The 22388-nt window shown below is 41.9% G+C and overlaps 1 protein-coding gene across 1 annotated transcript in view; it reads left to right on the forward strand.

The window, feature by feature from the left end:
- Nucleotides 1–22388, forward strand: part of Fer1l6 (fer-1 like family member 6) — a 152796-nt gene that overhangs the window by 60585 nt on the left and 69823 nt on the right. Inside the window, exons 16-20 of the mRNA XM_017801201.2 lie at nucleotides 960–1050; nucleotides 4770–4889; nucleotides 6323–6475; nucleotides 14445–14622; nucleotides 19241–19365. Coding sequence (XP_017656690.1) covers nucleotides 960–1050; nucleotides 4770–4889; nucleotides 6323–6475; nucleotides 14445–14622; nucleotides 19241–19365 — 667 coding nt within the window. The remainder of the gene's footprint in view (nucleotides 1–959; nucleotides 1051–4769; nucleotides 4890–6322; nucleotides 6476–14444; nucleotides 14623–19240; nucleotides 19366–22388) is intronic.

The raw sequence follows: 22388 nt of genomic DNA on the forward strand, positions 1-22388 counted from the left end.
TATTTCATCATAATGTTATCATACATTTGTTCAACAGGTTGTTTTTTCATTCAATAATACATCATGGACCTCTTCCTACATGGATGTGTCATAATAAGTTTAATTTGTCCATAATAATATATAAATTGTTCCATTTGTTTTACTGCTATAGTAAATACCCTTTGTAAATATGTTCTTGCAAAAATATCAATTATTCTGAAGGATAACAATTCTAGTGCAATCTTAAATCAAATTAGGCATATGCTTAAATGTGGCTAGGAGCTGTCAAGTAGTCTGTAAGACGTAACCAGTTACTTCCACAACAGCATACATTATCCTGTGCACTCATACTTCCATACACCTCGAGTATTATGCATTTTATAGTGAAGTGGTGCTGATTTTAATTTTTGTGTGAGTTATCACTAAGGACAATATCTTACTTCCTCAAGAGTTTTTTAGCCATTTTCATTTCTTCTTGAATTGCATTCATAGCCTTTATTATTTTCCTATTTAACACATTTTAAATTTCATTTCCAAAATGTTACTATTCAATAAGGTGGAGACATAGATCAGTATTCATTCTAAAATATCTGCTTTATATATAATGTCTCAGGAAACTTGTTGAGTTTATTTGGAACTTATTTAAGTTCCTCTTTTTTTTAATTTGTAAGGCAGAGAAAAACTGTATTATTTTGTGCAGTTTTGTTATGAATTTTGAAAGCAGTTGCAATAGGTATGCACTAAAAGAAAGTGGAATTCATTCATTCTCCCAAACTAACACAAGGTCTTGGTATCACCTTCATTCCCATTTTGTCTCATCGAAAAGTTAGTGTACTGTTGCTTAACCTAAATTAAAAATCTCAGTTCTGTAGCTCCATCTGTTTTCCATTGTACTGCAGAAAGTAGATTTGCAAATCTGTGGAATCATATAAATGGATTTTCACTAAGTAGGCTGTGGAACTGTTATTCTTCTTTTTCAGTGCCTTAATCTCTGATGCAGAAAAGAAACCCAAGATGTTGCACCAAACTGCTTTAGATAAGAAACGACTTACACTCTGTTGGCAGGAGTTGGTATGTGAAAAGCTATTTATATATTGAAAAGAGTTAAGGCATGTGCTTTAAAAATAAACCTCATGGATGACACATAGGTCACAGACTAGCCAAGGATAAGGTCTAAAGAACAGACTTTTCTGTAGTAGACACAGGAATGAGGAGGGAATAGATGCTGAGTATGAAAGGAACGAGTATCTACTGAGGGTTTGCAAGGATGGGCAGGAAATGCCCCAGTCTTACTTCTTATTTGTCTAAATTTCTCTTGTTTATTTCTTGACATTTGCATTTTGTTAAAACAGTGCTAGACTCTTTGACTTGGATGTCTACCACATAAGCCAAGAAGCCCAAAGAAATAACTCTCGGATTTCCCCAGCGAGAATTCTGTTAAGAGTTGCCAGAACTTCCTGAGAGTGGGGCAGCCACGGACACCCCTCTGTGTCCTGTGGACCAGTGCCATGCTTGTAGATGCTCAATCCTTGTGGAATGAGTGGATGACTAAGAAAGGCCTGATCAATTCAGACCCTGAAATATCTCATCCTGAAGCTTCAGCTCCAGCAATGGCACCGAGAGATGTCTGTGTGATATCACAATACTTCTGCAAAGAAAAATCATCCAGCGTTTGTTCTTTTCAGGGAAAATTTTAAGATATGAGCAGGACACAGAAAAATTAAATGACTTTTTAAAAGATCACAACTGGTTACTCCAAGTCCAGAGATTAGAATATAAAGCTCCTTAACTGCTCAATGGTCTTCTTCTTTTTGGTCCTCCTGTCTTTCTCAGCTGGTTCTTCCTCAGCTCCTCTAGCTGAGGTTCTGTCTATACCATCCATTCTCTCTGTCTACCTGTTGCCCATCAGTCCTGGGCCAAAACAAGCCCACAGTTCTATCATCTGAGTAGTGGCTCATACTTGCTTTCCTTATCACAGTGACCAAATACTTAACCCAAAGCAACTAATGAGAGGAAAAATTTATGCGGACTCATGGTTTGAAAGGGTAGTGTTCACCATGGCAGGGAAGGTGTGGGAGAGTTGGTGGCTGTGGGAATGTACAGCTGAGCCTTCTTACATCCCAGCAGATCGGGAAACAAAGAGGGGAACATCAGTGCTACATGGGCTTCTTCCTTTTTCTTTTTTTATTCAATCTGGGGTCTCAGCCCAGGGTATGGTGCTACCACATTCAAGGTTGGTCTTCCCCTTACTTAAACCTCTCTAGAAACACTCTCACATACACACTCAAAGGTGTGTCTCATTAATGTCCAAGGTGATTTTTAATTTAATTGTGCTGACAATAGACATTAACCGTCACAGAACTCAGGTCATCTCTAGGTCAATATCCTGCCTCCTAATGAAAATCTCAAATGCTTATATCAGAACACCTTCCACTCAACATCTTCTAGACGCCCATATCTTATCTAACTTTGTTCTGCATCCTGTATTGACAGGAACAGCTATACTTACTGCTCCCACCAGTAGCCTATGTATCAACGCTGACCTTTTACTCCCTCACTTTAAATAGTCAATGCTATTCCAGGTCCTTCTGATATGCCCATTATGACCTACTTTGCTTCTCCAGGCTTGAATCATTGCCTGAACTTGGTTCTTCAGCCCAGACTGCAGTAGCCTTCCTCTAATCTGTCTTCTATACCACAGCCAGAAAGCATTCTAAAACAAAATCCGATCCTTCAGTCATGCTTAATAAATCATCGCAGTCTCTCAATTCATAGAATAAAGTCTAAATTCCCTTTGCCTGATATGTGGCACTGCACGCCATCTAGCATCCCAGCCTTGCCCTTCATCACTCCCTTCCTCTGCATCTGTGTTCCAGCTCTTGGATTCCTGTTGACTATGTATCTGTACATGTGACCATTCCCTTTCTCTGGGCTGTTCTTTTCTTATTGACTGATCAATTTTATTCACATTTTATGACAGATGCCAGATCCTTTATGAAGTCTGACTTTCGCCCTGTCTGAGCCCATGATGCTTTGCACATTTATTTGTATATATTGCTTTCATTTAACAAAAATATCATCGCCTTGAGGAAAGGAAGGATTAGGTTCAACTCCAATCTCAAGTGTTGAATCCCAGCACAGGGCCTGGTAGGCAGCAGGAATTCATTCTTCCAGTCAGCATTTCAAAAGCTTCTTGTGCGCCAGACCCTGGCAAAGTGCTGGTAACACAAAGCTGAAAGCAATTGGTGTTAGTCTTTGAGGAATTCATAAAATGACTGGCTCATTCACTCTATTTGCTTCATACTTTCTGGGTGCCAGCACGTGTGTGTCACTGCTGTGACAGAGTCTCCGACAAAAACTGATAATGCACGGTAAGGACAAGATGGGAAGTCCCTGTCCAAGTGAATTTTACACTGTAGTGGAGAAAACAATCTAGATAGGTAAACAGCAAGCTCATAAAATGGTTGCAGGTTATGATTACGAAGGAAAATTTCCAAATCCACAATGAGAAAAAAATATGGGAAAATGTAATAATATGGTGTCATTTGAATTGAAGTCATGTGGAGTCTAGGAGGAACGTTTGAGCAAGAAAAAGCTCCAAGTGTTCCATCTTAGGGTAGACCAAATTGGCATGCTTTAGATCTCCTGAGGACCCGTGTGCCTGGGGCACAGGGAGTGAGATGGAGTGCTATGTGAAGAAGCAGGGAGTAAGCACAGCCAACTCACAGGGCCCAGAAGGCACTATAAAGAGGCTCCACCCAACCTATAAACATGGGCTGAATGGATGAATACAGTTTGAGAGCTGGAGAGATGGCTCTGAGATTTAGAGTACATACTGCTCTTCCTGAGGACCCAAGTTTTGTTGCCGTCATCCATGTTGGGCAGCTCACAATTGCCTATAACTCTAGCTCTGAGAGGGATCTGATGCCTCTGAGGATGGAGAGAGAGGAGAGAGAGAATTAAATAAAATCTTTAAAATGTTTTCTTTCCTTCCTCCTTTCTGGTTCCCTCCCTTCCTTACCGCCTTCGCTCCCTGCTCTCTCTTTCCTTATTTCTCTGTTCTGACAGAGTCTCATGTTGTCTGGGTTGATCTCAAACTTGCTATGTAGTTGAAGATGACATTGAACTTCTGATCCTCCTGCTTCTACCTCCCAAGTGCTAGGATTACAGGCTTGTACTACCATATCTGGTATATATAAAAATATGTTTAATGTTTAAATCACTCCAATGACTCGGTCTGTTTCTCAGATGACAACTTCTTGGACTGGAACTATGTTCCATACCTCTAAGATGAGAAAGTAAATGTGTTCTAGACTGAGCTGGGGAACAAGCCGATCATTGCAGCTAGGAGCTACGTGACTCTTTTTTCACTTTGAAATAGGAGTATTGGTACCCACCTCATAAGTTCACAAAGAAGCATGATGAAGAATTAGTACAGGAGTTAGAACATTGCCTAGCATAGAGTAATAGCTATAAATTTTAGTTGCCATTGTTACCATTATTATTAGATGGCAGGAAGCCTAGTTCAGATACTGTCTTACAAAGCCATATGACATAGACAAGTTTCTGTCCTTTCTAGGCCTCAGTAGCTCATCTGTCCATGAAAAGAGAGATGGGTGTTCACTTTCTGAATTTCTGTTAAATGGATAGTGTGTACAGTGATGGACCCAGAAACGGTCCTTGTGAGGGGCTTACTGTGGAACTAACAGACACCCCAGCAACAGGGCAGTGTTTGTTGCCCAGATATCTAGAAAGATCTATAGTGATTCTTGCCTTTTTTTTTTTTTAAGGACGCAATGGCTAAGGAGGCCAAAGGGATCATTCAGCAACAGAAGAAAAAGTTATCTCTCGATGAAATGATCCATGAAGCCCAAAACTTTGTGGAGAAAATTCGATTCCTTGTGGATGAGGTAATCAACCGTATAAGCAAAGCTCCTTGGGAAGATTAGACAGAAATCTTCTTAGAGCAAGTGGATGAGCAAACTAAGCTTTCTGCTTAGGCATGGGCGATTTTTAAATCAAGCCAAACATACCTGGCCATGCTGATTTTTCATAAAGCCTGAGCGCTCAACAGAATAAAAAGCAAACTCTAGAAATTCAAGGAAAGTCAAAACGGGCACTTTGATTGTGGGAACATTGATAGGTTTTTCAACTATAAGAGAATTTAAACTCATGTTCAGTAAAGGTCAAACAGCAGCATCACTTTAAGGTTAGTTATAAACAGTGTTTTATGGCGTTTTCAGAGTGATTTTTAAAAGGCCGTTGTGTCTGCTTCTGTCACAAACTGAAGCTTTCTTGAAACCTCCAGCTGTGGAGAGACTTCTTAAACTGGGTTTGGGGAGAGGATTGAGGAGACATACAGATTTACTGCTTTCTTGACTCTTGAGAGTTGCAGTTCTCTCTCAAATCTGTTGTTCTCTGGAATCATATTAAGCAGTGAGACAGGTAACATTCAACACCACACATGAGAATGTTGTGAAGAATGTAGAAGGCATTGGGTCTTCCTGTCTGGAACTGACTAATTCTGGGTCAGGAAAACCAGCCTATATTTTTTGGTCTCATATCAGAGAGAAGAAACAGATATCCCGTTTGGGAACCAAACGTATGTGAGTGTCAGAGGTGAGCAAGATAGAGCATCTGCTTCCAGCCTAGCCGTGTCACAGTCAGCTTCACAGCTGTATGCTGCCTGTTGTTCTGGTAGTTACATTGGTTCAGAAATGTGCATTTCAAACACAAGACAGTAGAACACTTGGTATGGAAATCTGCACTTTCTGTGTTGAATAGCTCAACTTTAAAGTCTAAATTTCTGTGCAATTTTAGTGGAATTTCTCTTGAATAACTAACTGAAGTGGAAGTAAGATATTTAGCAATTCTATTTTATAGATAGTGCTACTGTAGATTTGTTTTATCTTAAAGGCAAGTAGAAAGTCATTCAAAGACATTTGTGTATTTTTGTTCTTATTTTTTTCATTTGAACATTCTGGAAATGTTACCTAGTTCTAAAAATGTCTAATGCTTTGAATCCATAGAAAGCTGTAGAAAACTATTCCTCCAACATATGGAGAAAAGTAAGTCATCAAAGACACCAAATCACAGGTCCAGTAAGCACATGGAGTTTGGCATGTGGGATTCACATGCACTCCTAACTCATGACCCAAACATTTTCTTCTCAAGGAGGTGACAGGTGACATATCACTTGTTTGATTGTGCACATATTTAAACACTTAGGTGGCTTAAAGCACAGATGCTGTTTTCAGAAGAGGGACTCTCTCAGGAGAGGTAAACTCTAGAACAGCACTTGTAAAACATCAGCCTAGCCAATGGTATTTTCTCCACTGAGCAGCCGCAGCACACGATCCCAGATGTCTTCATTTGGATGCTCAGCAACAACAAGAGAGTGGCGTATGGTCGTATCCCAGCCAAAGACCTGCTCTACGCCCCCATCAGAGAGCAGATGGGCAAGCACTGCGGGAAGATCAAAACCCACTTTCTCAAGGTAAGTCTGTACTGCTTTCCACTAAAAGAAGGGAAAGTTCTCTCTATTCTGGTATCTCAGAATTGCTACTGTGCATCAAGGTCTGCAAAGTCAGTGCTTTCAGAAGCAGAGGACCACTGTACACTTCGTGCCTTTCAACCCAAATTTCCGTTCAGCAGTCCTTCCAGTTTTCCAATTGTGTGTTAAGATACACGGACATTCCTTTTTAACCTAATGACTATTCCTCAAGGTTAAGTTCTTATTCCTTTGATTATTGATTTGATTACTCCTTTAAATCCTTGCCTGTTAGTTCCTTATGGTCTTTTCTCTGTGTAATTTGTCCATGGTGTCTTTTCACATGTTTATGTACATTTTTAAAATGAACTCCATTGATACATACAATTAACTTATTTTAAAAAATTCAAGCCTGCAATCCCAGATACTTAGGAGGCTGAGCAGTTCAAGGCCAGCCTGGGTTCCAGAGTGAGTTCAAGGCGAGTTTGAGCAACTTAATGAGACATTGGCTTAAAATTTTCTGAATAAGTTAACCAGGCCCGAGTGGAAGGACCTGACTGAGGGGCATTTGGGGACACAAATTTGACTAAAGGTCAAATGTTACACACACACACACACACACACACACACACACACACACATATCGAAGGTCAAATGTTACACACACACACACACACACACACACACACACACACATATCCACACATATTTGTGTGTATTAGAGTACATGAAATCAGATGGGAGCATTAACGGGATACAGATAAGGGAGGGGTCTAAATATAATAAAAATATAATGTATGAAATTTGTAAAAATTCAATAAAAATGAAAAGAACAAGTAATGAGAGGGCAGAGGATATACAGCTCAGCAATGGAGAGCTTGCCTAGTACACGAAAGACCCTAAGTTCAACCCCTAGTACTGAAAAGAAGAAGAAGAAAGCATATTCTTTTTATAAGGGTATCAGTCATTGTGGATCTAGGAACCATCCCACTCCAGTACAGTCAGCTTAGCTAATTACATCTGTACCAACTCTATATCCAAATAGGGTAACATTCTGAGTACTGAAGATTAAGAACTTCAACATATGAACTTTGGAGGAGCATAATTCAACTCGTAACAGAATTGTGGGCCAATGTTTACAGTCTGTATGATCTTGGGCAAGTTGCTTAACAGTCTTCATCGGTTTGAAGAATGTTTATCCCATTTTTCATCTATTACATGGAGACAGTTGTGAGGATTAAGTGAACAAATTTAAGCAAAGAACCCAAAATTGTGCTCACTCAGAGTAATCACTCAATAAATACTAGCATTCAAACAACTGGATATCCAATATCCCAGAAAACATTATCTCCTTTGGAACCAGTCAATTGTTTGTGACTACGGTGCTTAATCTTTCATGTGCAACTTGACTGGATTCAGGGTCACCTAGAAGACACAGATATGGGTGTGTCTGTAAGGGAGATTTTAGAACAATTTAACTGAAGTGAAAGGCCACGCTGAATGTTGGTGGCACCATCTCATGGGCTCGGATCTTGGACTAAATAAAAAGGGAAAGGGAGAAGCCAGCATTCCATCTCTCTGCCTTCTAATTATGGATACAACATGACCAGTCACTTCACCCTCCTACCACCATGCCTTCATCCCATGAGCAACTGCATCTTCCCTTAAACCATGAACTTTAAAATAAATCCTTCTGGGGCTGGAGAGATGGCTCAGTGGTTGAGAACAATGACTGTTCTTACAGAAGAGCCGGGTTCGAATCCCAGCATGGGATGGCAGCTAACAACTATCCATAACTCCAGTTCCAGGGGATCCGACAGCCTCTTATGTCCTCCACGGGCATTGCAGGATACAGGTGCACTTACCTACATTCAGGCATAACACTCATACACATAAAATATAAATAATAAATAAAATATTAAAAAAATAAAATAAATCCTTCCGTCCTGAAGTTACTTTTGTTAGGTGTTTGGTCACAGCAGTAAGGAAAGTCCTAGTACAGTAGCTCCACTTATTTCTTTCTGCCATGATTGTAAAATAATTTAAAACTCACTCTTACAAAACTGTAACTGAAAAGTGACTTTTTTACCCAAATCATTCGTCCCAAATATCATAGACTTTTAACTTTCTCCATTGAAAGAGTGCTACAGAAGCAAGAAAGGTTGGTCTTAAAATAGCAAATCATTTCAAAAGGCCATGAGCTAAAAATACTAGAAAATGGTATAAAGTTACTCTCTCCTAAATGTTTTGATATATCCTGGCGCTATATAAAATTAGAACAAAGAACAGCTGTCAAATAAAGTCAGGGCTAGATGTAACTGAGAATAGGGAATGTTTTGCCCTGTGGCATTCATCCTACACGTATTGCCTTTATCAATATGTTTGTGCCCTTTGCTTCCTTCTGTATCTGCATTTTCCCTTTGCCAGTTTACCATTGCACATGATGATAGCTTTCTAAATCCCCCTGAATTCAGTTACACCTATGTGTGATGAGACATCTTATTAAGATGATTCAGAAAAACTATTTTCATTCCTGATTTGATTGTCACCTTTGATTTTAACTCCTTCCCACTCACTACCTCCCTTTCTGCTCCTTTCTCCTCCCTAACATGTTAAGTCTGAAAAAGCGAAAGGAGAGCCAGTCTTGCCACACTTGCCACTCATACTGTGTTCCTAGAGGAGAAACCGGAAGTTGAAATAAAAAGCTTAGAATATAAATCTCCAAACTCTCTAAGCCAGAAATTCCTCAAAGTTTATGCTATGGTACAGACGTCGGCTGAATGGCTCTGTAAACATCCCATGTTCAAAGATCTGTAGGAGGTTGTACTTGTCACACTAGAAAGTCTTGGAGTTTTACAGTGTCTGTGAGCCAGAAGACTCACTCTGTAGTCAGGAAACACCCTGGACACTGAAACCTGTTTGTCTAGCTTATTCCTTCAGAATACCTATTCATAATTGTATTAGTTACCTCACCCATTGCTACATCAGAATGCCCCACAGAAGCGACCTAATGGACAAAGGGTTTTTTGGGCTCCTAGTTTAAGGAGTCTCAAGCTTTCATGGTTGGGAAGGCATGGTGGTTAGAGTAGGTCAGTTTGTAGCAACAGGAGCTTGTAGTAGAGGCTGCTCACAGGGCACCAAGCAGGAAGCAGAGAGTTTGAGTCATCATCTTCCAGGTCCCTACCCTTTCTGCTAGTTAAGCTATAGTCCCAAAGGTTCCACTGTCTCCCCAAACAGTGCTACAAGCTGGGAGCCAAGTGTTCAAACACATGAGTCTGAGAGTGATGTTTTACATCCAAAGCACAACAAGTCACTTATTGTCACATGTAGCCACATAGTGGTTGGTCTTTAAATGTGATCAGGGGTTCATGATCTCTGTTGCATGATCTTTCTTTTTCTCTAAATTAAATATATTCCTCATGATGTTACCAAAAAATGGAGCAAAATTTGTAGAACTCAGCCAAACATATTATCCAGAACACCAGAATTCTCCCCTTTCAGTTTCATGTTCACTATGGCCCTGACAGCTAGGAATGAGGCAAAGGTAATTTGAGACCAAAAGGAAACCTTTCCATGAAAAGAGCTGGGTACACCCAGAGCCCTCCCTCCTGCTCCACACTTCCATGTTCCTCCTCCTTCTCTGGATTCTTCCCCTCGATACAGAAGGAAATGGTGCCTGGAAAGCATCCTTTGGGGAATCTGCCCCTGCATAAAACTTCTGCAAAACCTGCAAGCCTTTCCCTTACTACTGAGTAACCATCTCCAACAAAATTGATGTGAATTGCCATCTCCCTCTCCTTTCTCTGAGCAGCCAAGGCATCCCCTCTCTTCTAAGACAGCTAGCATGCACCAGGACCCTGGAGGGAGAGGCTAAGACTTGAGTATTCCCTGTCTCATGAAGTGTTTTTATGTTGGCAAGCATAATTGCTTAGGTACTTTTAATCATTTAATCTCACTTTCTAATCATTTAATCTCACTTTTTAATCATTTTTTTCTCTGGTGTCTTTCATTTTTTCCATACCTTAGTCTCAAAAGGCAAGACCTTGTGGTAGTTGACCTTCTCAGAAGCATCTGAGAGAGAAAGGGAAGTGGGGCAGAGGAGGAAGACAGAGGCAGACATGGGAGGCTGGTGGGGCACATGAAATTGTAAATGATACCTTTCTGCAAGCACCTTGGGAAGTTCTCAAAAAGGCTAGATGGTTGAAGGAGTCAAGCCTAGATGCTTAAAGAAGAGCAATTTCAGTTTATGAATGCTAATAGTTTTTCATTTGTTTGTTTGTAAAACTCACAAGCCATAAACTTTGGGACTGTAGCAGTGATCCTGTGGAATACTTTCACAGGATGTGAGCTGAGTTTTGGTTCTGTGAGTTCACACACACACACACACACACACTTTAATAGAGGAGGGAAAGTAATAATGTTTTCTGTGGTTTTGTTTTGCTTTAAAGAATAAAGAATATCAGACCTGGCTTGGAAGGATGTAGCATAGATTATGAAGAGCCTTGCATCTTAAAGGCTTGAAACTAAGTCTGTAGACCAGGAGGATCAGCATCCACAGGAAGAAATACAGCATCACAAACTCTACTCTTGAATTGCAGAAGTAGAATTTACATTTTAACTAAATGCCCAGGCAATTCATGTGCACTGGTATACATGTGCACTCCTCACACACAGCAGTGTGTGAGGAGCAGAGTCTGGGCCCTATAGCCAGACAGAGCTGGGTTTGAGTGTTGTGTCTAATCCTATCTTGCTCTGTGACATTGGACAATCATGTTAATATCCCTGTAATTATAGGGATATTTCTAAAATATATTCAATAAAATATCAGAAGTTTTATGAGATTGAATGAAACTATGGTTTGTTGACAACAGGTGACAGAACACGCCACATAAAGAAACGTTAGAGCAGGGTCCACAGATGTGTAAGTACTCAAGTGTCAAATATTATTATTGGGAATAACAATGTTTATTCAAGAAATATTTGCTGGATTCTTCTGGGATGCCAGACACTCCCTTTTAAGCACTAGGATCATTACTGTGAAGCACTAAACAAAATATCTGCCTTTGTGAATTGACATCTTGGCGATAACTACAAATAATACAGGGAAACAAATAGCTGAGGGAAAGCTTTCATTACAACAACAAAAACACATGTCCTCTCGCTCCCTCTCTCCCTCCCTCCCTCTCCACCTCCCTCCCTCTGTGCTGGAGATCAAACCTAGGGCCTTGTGGATGCTTGCCAAGTGCTCTACTACTGAACTACATACTCAGTCTTCTCAACAAATACTTACTGAAAAAGTTATCAAACTATTCTAGTGATTATCAAAGAAAGGTGATAAATGAAACATTATCTTATTACAATTTTGAAGATTATAGATTGTAGAGTAGTTGCCTTTACCCCAAACAAAATGATCTTATTTGATATATTTTTACCTGAAAGATGCTAAAGGCAGTATCTGTTTTTCTAAGTATTAAATCCTAACTTCTCTGTAGACCAGTCAGGATCCTTGCATCTCACTGAGTCCCATTTTCACTGGTATGACCTCCTTGCCTGAAAGCTCTCTGACTCTCTGAACCATTCCTGGCACAGTGTAAGAACTCACTGAAAATTAGCTCCTATATCCAGATCTGTGCTCAAGTTCTTTCCTCCTTCTAGGATGCCCTGTGAGCTGGTCCAACTCCAGGGTACTGACTAAAGCTCAGCTAAATATGGTAATGCCTTCTTATCTGTAGGGGTGCATTCCAGGACGCCCAGTGGGTACCTGATTTTCAGTTATGATATAGATGTTGGTTTTCCCTATATATACAGACCTATGACAAAATTTAATTTACAAATTAGAGATTCATATCAACAACTAATAATAAAATTGAATAATTATAACAATGTATTGTGATAAAGGTCACTAATTATTTATTTCTGAAACTTCCCATTTAATCATTTTAGACCATGAGTAACTGAAACTGCAGAAAGGAAAGTAGAAGCTAAGAACAAGGAAGATGCTATATTTGAATCTTTTTAAAAATTTATTTTCATTTTATGTGTTTTGCCTACACATATGTAAGTGCACTTGTGTCATGCAATGCCCACGGAGACCAAAAGAGGGCATCAGACCCCTGGAACTGGAGTTATGGATGGTTGTTAGCTGCCTGTGTGTGCTGGGAAATGAACCCGAGTCCTCTGGAAGAGCAGCCAGTGCTCTTAACTGTTGAGCCATCTCTCCAGCCTCAAAGGGATGTATCCGAATCTTAAAGAAAGCATGAGAACACCTGTTGCTCCTTCTCTGTCCCTTGTAAATTCTCTTTTTCTCATTTGTGTTAGCTACTTTCTTATTTGTGGTTACTTTCTGTAACCAAATACCTGAAAAGAAGCAACTTAAGAGAAGGAAAGTTCCTTTTGGCTCATGGTTTGAGAGCTTACAGTCTACCCTGACAGAGAAGGCAGGGTGGAAGAGTGTGAGGTACTGGTCATGTTGTATCCACAGTCAGGAAGAAGAGAGACATGAATTCTGGCACTTGGCTCATTTCTTCCTTTTTCTCTTCTTATTCAATCTGGGATCCAAGTCCTTGGAATGGTGACACCCACATTCAGGGTATATCTGACCCTCCCTCCACATAGTCAATCCTGTCTATAAACACCCTCACAGAAACCCCAAAGGTATGCCTCACAAATCCATTAGGTCTTTATTAATCCAAATCAATTGATTTATTTAGGCTGTGTCTCAGTATCTGTGACGAACCCCTGGTCCTAGTCCCTTGGCTAATACCCAGCAGCACTTGCAGTGGTTGCTAAATTGAGTTGTTCTAAATCTGCTTAGGGAACTCAAGCTAAAAAGGTAAACAACCTTGCTTGATTTGGGGTCAGAGGCTCTCCACAGGTGCTTTGGAAGTTGTCAATGCAAGTTCTGGCTTTTGGTAATAGGGTTTTGTGATCCTCTATGGAAAGAAAGTGGTGTAGGAGAAAGAAGTTACTGATAGGAAATTCCACAGCCTACCATGAAGAGGCACTTAGAAGAGTTGACAAAATCCAGACTGGCAGCAACGTCTCAAGTGCTATCAGCTCCACTCAGAATGATGGTCTTGTTAGCAGTCCTGAGCACAGCCACAGCTGGGACCTGAGAGTATGCAGGTGGGGACAGAGAGAACCCCAAACCTGTGACCAGGAATTCAATTGAATGCATTGAGCTATGTTCTTAAGATCTTGAGGTATGCGTACCTCCACACATACATGTACACACACATACATGCACCCACACACTCCCTGCTCTAATCACAACACACACACACACACACACACACACACACACACACACACACTACCTGAGCCATCACAAGGAAAGGAGGCATGGAGGTTAGAGCCACACTGCCTGAGGAATGACTGAAGGAAGGGTAAGTGCTGGGTATGAAGGGCCTGGGAGAGCAGCAGGACCTTCACACAGAAGTAAAAGGTAGGGAAGAGGCACAGAGCTCTTCTTAATGAAGCAACGGGACAGAAACTCAGGTCAGAGCCCTAGTAGCTGAAGTTCCAGGAAGGCAAGGGGAGTCGATGAGCATGATGGAGGCAGACTCTTTGTGGGCTCAGAGCTAAGAGTCTAGATTGGAATCATCCCTTCCAGGCTCTGGTCCTGTCCTGTCACTTAAAGACTAAGGGATTTAGTTTCATCTGTCTGAGTCTAATTTTCCTCACCTTTGAAATAGAGATAATAATGCATACCTGTTAGGCCTAAGTGACCCAGGGTTTGAAAGAACTTATCATAATGTATGTTTAACCTTCGGGCCTCCAAAACCTGGGTCCTCCTCTGAAATTGTGCACTGTGGTCATCAGGGCCATTTCTCTCAATTCTGTGACACAAGCAGAGCCCTTGGGAATGATTCTCTGGACAAACCTAGATATGTGTCTCCAGGAAGGCTGTCTTCTCAGAGCAGGGCCCATGCTTGCATCCTGGTAATAAAACAGGCTTCCTTGTCCCCTTTCCAAGCTCCCTGGGAAACGGCCTGCTGGCTGGTCAGTACAGGCAAAAGTTGATGTATACCTGTGGCTGGGCTCCACCAGATACTCCAGCACCATTTTGGACAACTTGCCAGCAGGCTATGAAGCAGAAATGCCCTCCAAAATGTCTGGTGCCTACCATCCTCCATCTACCCTGCTGTACCAAGGTATGGTGCCCATTGGGCAAAAGGGGGCAGGAGACATGTCTGGTGGGCTTTAGATCAGCAATGATGGGGACAGAACGTATGCATTTGTATGTTATTTTATTTAGGGCCAACTTCATTGCCTTCTTTATTACAATTACTAAGTGCTGCTCCTCCTTACCTCCCAGTGTTCCATTTAGAAGTATAAAGTGAAATCACCAGATCTACTTGGAATAAATACTTTGCTTTTCTATGAGTTGGGAAAAAACATGAATTTCTTTGTAGGTAGATTGTATTGGTTTACCTTACATTTTAAGAAGAAAGTTCTTGTGTTGATATGATTTATAAAACTAAGGTGTATTTTTTTCCTTTTTACATGGCATCGAGGTTTGAACTTATTACATAATCTAGCAGTGACCCAGTACAGATTAGTATTGTTGGGGTCACTCATGCTTCTCCAGTGTGGTTTCTGTCTTGCCTGATCATAGAAAGGTAGCATGCTTTATGGAATTATTTCTTCTACACAGTTATCTTTATCAGTATTATTGTGTTTAGAGTTTAATACAAATTTGAGTTGTACTATGAATGTTAATGTATTATTATTGCATTCTACTCTGTTTTCAAATCACTTTAACTTTATAATTTTTACCTGCTGAAATTCAGACAAAGAAGATTGAAGGTTTACCTTTACTTTTATTGAAGCTGAGTTTAAAACTGAGCCAAAGCTATGAACACTGGAGAACTGCAGTCACACCCAGGTGCCCTCTGTTTTGTGACATCCTCTGGTGCCAGTTGACCTCAATAGTCAGAGGATTCCAAGAAGCAAAATTTTCAGAGAAGACAGGATTCTGGAGACATGAATACAGTGATTTAGCTCATGGTGTCTGTGCTCAATATCAACACACAAGTGCATCATCCTTGAGAAAATGTACAGTGCTTACAAAATGCCAAGCATTGTGCTACATGTGCTATACCTAAGCTCCTATTTATTTCTCACATCGACCCTGGGAGCTTTCTTTAGTTGACAGACGGGGAGATGTATCTGAGAACCAGAAATTGCCCAAGATCACACAGTTACTAAAGGGTTAGAAAAACCATCTCCAAACACTACTTTCCTACCTGTTTTCCATTCAACCATTGAGAGTTTTTGTCTTTGGGCAAATAATAGCCTCATCAAGTTACCTACCTATTTCTATAGACACTGACCATCTGCACAGAACCAAAGACCTAGATGTGCTCACTGTTCCAGCTACCAGTGATTGAGAGGAGAGAAGGGAGTTTTCTGGGCTCTGAGGTCTTCCACAGCATGTTGTTTTCATGGAGTGGCCTAATAAACGTTTTACTGAGCACTGACATCGATGGTGTTGGCTGCCTTCCACAACGACTGAATTTTATGCTCCAGAGAATATCCATTCAGCAAATAATGATTTTGCATCTATATATAGAAGGCATGGTGGGGGTTATAGAGATGAACAAGAGGTGATCCTGGCCTCAAGTGAAACATCCAGACATGCTTCTAATAATCACAGGGGACAGGAGATGGGCCACCACAGCATGAGGAGGCTGGCTAGATTATTCCAATGAACAAAACTGGTAAGACTCAAGGTTTCAAAGAAACACGAACTGTAGTCCAAGCAAATGGCGCCCCCTACAGTTGTGCAGTGTGCTGCTTCTGTTGCTTCAAATGGGAGCTCTGCTAAAATTTCTGGGTGAATCATTTCAAGGGCAGCTGGTAGGCATTCTCAAGGGATGAAACATTCCCAAGTTGGCTGAGAAATCTGCTGAACTATGTGATATGTGAAGTCACATATGGCTGTCTCCCAGCTGATCTTGTCAGTATGTCCCTGTGACATCTGCTGCACGTTGTTTTGTTTACTGCTGTCAGTTTAAGGGACTCGCTTGTCAACGGGGCCCAGTCTGCCAACATTAGGATTTATTGGTGTTTGTGGAGAGGGGGAGGCTTTAGAATTGAGACCCAAAGAATCACTTTCCTCATTTCCTTGACTTGATCAGAGCTTGGAGAGCCTTTCACTGTGAGGATTTGACTTAATGGGCAATGTGCAGAGCTCAAGTTTCCAAATCCTTTGCAGGATTAGGATGAAGACTGAGAAAGTTGCTATATTCTTAAGCTCCATGCTGGTCCCCACATAAGCCAGGCAGTGGCATGGGGTAGAAAGACAGAAATTGTGTGCAGGCCTCATGACGATCAAGTAAAGAATTGTTTTTAGCACCCCTGTTTTCTGTCAGGGTCAAGTCTGTACCATCCACATCTGGGGCTACAAGGCCTTTCCTATCAGTCATTTTAATCACTCTACCAGTAGAGTGACCTGGCCCTTCAAACTCCCACTTAGAGGGAGTGCTGTTGTCTCCTTCTCTCCCTCCCTAACATTTCTTCTGACAATTGTGAGCCTGACTTTTGGTCTTACCCTCCTGGTGTTTTACTTTGATATCCTCTGGTCCTGCACATGTATGTGCACATGCACACACACACACACACACACAGAGAGAGAGAGAGAGAGAGAGAGAGAGAGAGAGAGAGAGAGAGAGAGAACACTTCAAGAGTTCCCTGTGGCCTGCTTCACTAGATTCCAATAATGCTTCATTCATTTCTCCAAGGTCCTTGGTCAAGTGACCACCACTATCTATGACCTTATACTTCCAGACAAAATAGCCAATATCCTTGCCCCACATAGCCTTATGTTTCCGATTTTTTAAAAATTGACTTACTATTTTAAATTGATCTTATAGCCTTGCTACAACCACCTGAGGCACATGTCCCTGGCTATCAAATGCTACCATCCTGAAGGGTTCTACTCAAAGGATAGTCACCTCTACCAAAATCTTCTCCTCTGTATTTGAATGTGCTTTGATGACTGTGAATTATCCTTAATCTTACCATAATCTTATTTCATACGAACAATTTACTGCCTTTCTTGGGTTATATTGCTTTTTCCACTAACTATTAGATTCCACAAATTCCTCTGTTTTGAACAGTTCGAATCTGTTGCTTCTAATTGCTTAATCAAGCCCCCTAGCATTTCTCTTTTTAAAAATATTTTATTTCTTATTCTTATTTTATGTGTATGAGTTTATTGCCTGCATGCATGTATGTGCACCTGTGTCATGCAATGCCTGAGGAGGTCAGAAGAGGGTGTTGGATTCCCTGGAACTGGATTTATAGATAGTTGTTAGCTGCCATGTGGGTGCTGGGAATCAAACCCAGGTCCTCTGCATGTATGTGCACCCAGTGCTCTTAACAGCTGAGCCATCTTTCCAGCTCCCCTGACATTTCTCTTGATGGGTACCCAGGTTGCTTCTAGCTTCCAGCTGCTCGCCACCAGGGGTAATATTTCAACAAGCAAGAGGAATAGAACTCTAGCATCTTCACGCCTCTTTCCATGTGCCAGGCACCACTGTCAGCTACTCAGAGCCCTGTAATCACCCCATGAGGAACTGTTGTTATCACCATTGTACAACAAGGAAATGAAGGTGCAGAGAGTCAGTAGCTCTGTACAAGTTCCCACGAGGACATGTGTGATTTATGTCTATGGCATGGTGAAGGTGGGAGGATTTGTGACCTTCATTTAACAAAGCAGAATATTTCAGTGGATATGCAAGGGTTCCTACATAACAGTCCCCATGTCAACACAGAGACATGGACATACACTAACACAGTGCCTCAGAGAGACAGTGTAAAGGGGATGGGTAAGGAGGTGAAAGGGACTGAGGAAATAAGAAATAAGAGGTGCCCGGGAAAAGCTGTTGGTTGTGAAGTCCCATCAACCAAAGAATACGACCACTAAACTGTCTTTGAGGTTCCCTGCTAAATGTCAATCTTCTTCGACCTGCATCTCATTCTCTGCTTCTCGTCCTAGCAAACACATGCTCGTTCCTGCCCTTTACCTCCCATGTCCTTTGCTCAGCTCTCTCACAGGCATTCAGCCTCACTCTTCCCAGCCCTGTGCTCTGGGTGCTTGTATTAATCTGCCTTTGTCAGGGAGGTCCCTAAGGGCAGGGACTGTCTATATTCCTCCTTAGAGGATTGTACCTTAGAGACCAAGACCAAGATTGATAGCAGACACTCAGAATGTCATTGGCTAGCAGAATAGATGAATGAATGACTCAACAAATTTATTGAGTTTATTGAATTAAAAGCTATTTGTGAAGCAGCCCCTTATACCTGTGCATGTGCATACACACACACACACACACACACACACACACACACACACAAAAAAAAATGTAGATTCCTAAAGAATTACATTACTCTAAGTCTGCTAAAATGTTATATTTTAGATAAAGAAGTGGAGTTTTGAATCAGGCAGCAATAAAATCTAGGCTCTGCACACTTGGGAAAGTGTTTCATTCATTTTGTGTGTCATTTTCTTCATTTATATAATGGAAAGATAATTACAGATTGAGACACAATGTGGTGAAAGCCCCAGGGCAGTGTGTGATTCTGAAGTACTCTGCACCAGCACCCCGTCCCTGTCTTCATGTTTCCACCCAGTCATGGAGGAGGGCAGGACTGTGTCACCTTTGTCTGTCTGTGAATACATAGCTACATGCCACTTGTAGACACACATTTGCACACACTGTGCCTAAAAGCTTAACGCCTCCCCTTCTCATGACTTCCCCACAGCCCAGCATGTCTTCCAGCTGAGAGCACACATGTATCAAGCCCGGGGCCTCATCGCAGCTGACAGCAATGGACTTTCAGACCCTTTTGCCAAAGTCACATTCCTGTCCCAGTGCCAGACCACAAAGGTAACTGGAGAGCCAGCAGCCTCTTCCCTGCTGCCAAAGCTGACATGCAGTAGAGCCTAGGAAAGAGGGACCCCTGGGGGTGGGCACTGAGCCTTGGCAAGAAAGACTGGGGGCGCACCACACATACTATGTCTCCTAGTACGCAGGTCTTTCGGACCCAGAAGCCAGTGTAGTCCAGGAAGGACAGGCCAGGAATGTCTATTGGTTACCTGAGAGTCATTGACCTAAAGCAGATGGAGCAAGTCTTGAGACAAAGAAAAGTTGAGAGGAAAGAACAAGAAGGGGATACCTGGCACACCTCAGGCACCTGCAGGAGTGCCCAGCATGGTGAGTGCAGAGCGAATGAGCCAGAGAGAAAACAGCGCAGACCACAGACGTCCCTCCTGAGATTGAGAGCTTGCCATCACTTTGAGGGGGTGGGGTGGGGAGGAAAGTTCTAGTTTGTACTCAGGAAGTTCTAGACTTGGCACTTACCAGCCAGGGAGCCTTGCACACTTCTCCAACCTTTGTGCTTCAACCTCCCTTCTCTGGAGAATGCCACTTGGTGACATGCTGTATTACAAGAGGTGGGCAGATGGCTGTTTCCTCTGCTTCTTCCCTGTCTCACACACTCAGCACACGGTTGGAAAAAGGTGCCTAATCAGCACAAGTCCCATAGGATGTCTTCTCACTAGGTTGTATTCACCAAAGACTTACTTCATCTCTGTGGGAGGAAGAGAAGGTCAGTATAGAATTATCCATCTTAGGGAATTAAGAAACAGAACTGAGGTCACCATCTAGTTTATCTGCTCCTCATCTGCATGTCTCCAAACAAACAACACACTCACTAAACTTCAGTTTTGTCATCTTAAAATAGAGTTGTTGCCAGGAAGCAAAAAGTTAAGTGTATAAATGGCTGGTGAATGGTGGTTATTACTTGACTGATGTCAAGAGGGTCCACATTTTTCTCTAAGACAAACCCTGTTGATGGATTCAACTACATTTTGATTTATGAAGCACAGACCCAGAGTATGATAGGAGACAGCACCACATCTGTGTAGCCAGAGGCTGTTGAGTGCTGGCTCCGGGCTCTAGGAGATGTGAGGAACCAGACCTGTTCCAACATAATGCATGGTACAGGCATGGATGTGGTCTTCTAGGCAGATGGGCTGGCTGTGCTATGGTTAAAAAGCAGGTACAAAGTTATGTAAAGAACCACATGGAGAGATGGGTTCATTCTGCACTGGCGAGAGTAGAGATAGACCTCAGAAGGAAGAAGACTTCATCCTCATTTAGCAACTAATGGAGAGAGATAAGAAAATATCTCCACTGGCAAAGTGTTTGCCACGTAAGCATGAGGAGACTTCATCCTCATTTAGCAACTAATGGAAACCAGAAAGCAGTGAACACCTCTCTTTCCTGGGGTTTGAGGGGCCATCCACAGCACTGAGTTTTGTGGATAAGCCCTGGAGAGATAAGAAAATATCTCCACTGGCAAAGTGTTTGCCACGTAAGCATGAGGACTTGAGCTTGATCCCCATAACCCAAATAAAAAAGCCAGGCATGATGGTGTATACTTGCAATCCTAGCACCGGGGAGACAGGGACAAGCAGATTCTGGGAATCAGACGATCTATCCTGATTGGTAAGCACTAGGCCAATGGGAGAGCTTGTCTCAATAAAAGGTGGATGGCTCCTGAGGAATGACATCCAAAGTTGTCTGTTGGCCTCCACATAGATGTGCGCACACATGCATACATGCATGCCCACACATGTACACCCCCTACAAACATGCACACACAAAACAAAACAACACAACAAAACCCTGGAGCTTGTTCCCCTGGTTTGAATCCAAGCTTTTCCACACATTGGGTACATGATGTTAAGCAAAACTACCTTTGTGCCTCTGTTTCTTTATCTCTGATAGGCATGATAGCAATATATACACTTCCCAAAGTAAAGTATGAAATGCTCAAGACAGCACATAGCTTAAAACAGCTTCTATGTGACTGCTTGCTATGGCTGCTAATGAAATTGCCCACCCAAACAGGTGATGTCTCAGTGTGTGGATCCTGGGGCCTCCTCCACCTGTCTCAACAACTCTGCAATTCCAGGCCCTCTGAGGTGGCCCCAGAGGGAAGTAGGAGCTGAGCAAGTTTACTGGATTGCCATCTAATTATCTCTATTTTTTATTTCCATACAATATCTTGATTTGATTTAGATATCTCAAAGGAACAGATGGATTTTGTTTATCAAGCACTCATCTGTTGAGCCCTAGATTTACCTCTATAGTTTTGCATCAAGTACCTAATTTTTACTAATAATAACAGCTGTCACTTATAAAAAGCTTCCACATGCCAGACACAGTAAGAAACATGTTGCTTTGTTTGCTACCCCTTGGTGTAAGTAGGAGACAAACTGTTATATCCCCTTTCTGGAAATAAGGGGAGGAGGGTCAGAAACTGCACAGTTTGGACATGGTAAAACCAAGATGAAAACCCAAGTTTGTTCCATTCTGAGACCAGCTTGCTTAGCCACTATGCTTCCATTTTGGTGAGAAAGTGTCCAAGGTCCCTCTCCTGCTCCTATGTCATGCTGCCTTGGAGGACCCAGGCTGTGGAAGGCAGACCTCCTTCATGTGTGTCCGGACAGCTGAGTCTGAGGCCCTGCTGGTCCAGATGAGCCCAGTGATCACCAGGTAACACCCATGTGGATATGGTGCTGGTTCTCAGGAGAACGGGCCACCTGGTGCTTGGGAGAACCAGTCTCTGTAAAGTGTCCTGCACACCAGTCCCGTACAAAGTGACTTGATGGTCTGTAATACTTCATAGGGGAATTCAGTTATTATAGACATCACTGAGGCCATGAGGCTTGAAAAGCTTATGACTGAAAGATAAAGAGAAAAGAAAGCTCCTTCAGAGACAGGATTTGGAAACTGATAAGGAGTGGCTCAGGTGGACATGAAGGAGCATGAGATAAAGAGAAGGGTGGAGTGTTGAGCCCAACAATGACACTGATACTTAGTCCTCAGGACAAGTTCACCCA

Source organism: Nannospalax galili, unplaced genomic scaffold, assembly GCF_000622305.1.
Source record: "Nannospalax galili isolate Female #2095 unplaced genomic scaffold, S.galili_v1.0 scaffold380, whole genome shotgun sequence".
Taxonomy (NCBI): domain Eukaryota; kingdom Metazoa; phylum Chordata; class Mammalia; order Rodentia; family Spalacidae; genus Nannospalax; species Nannospalax galili.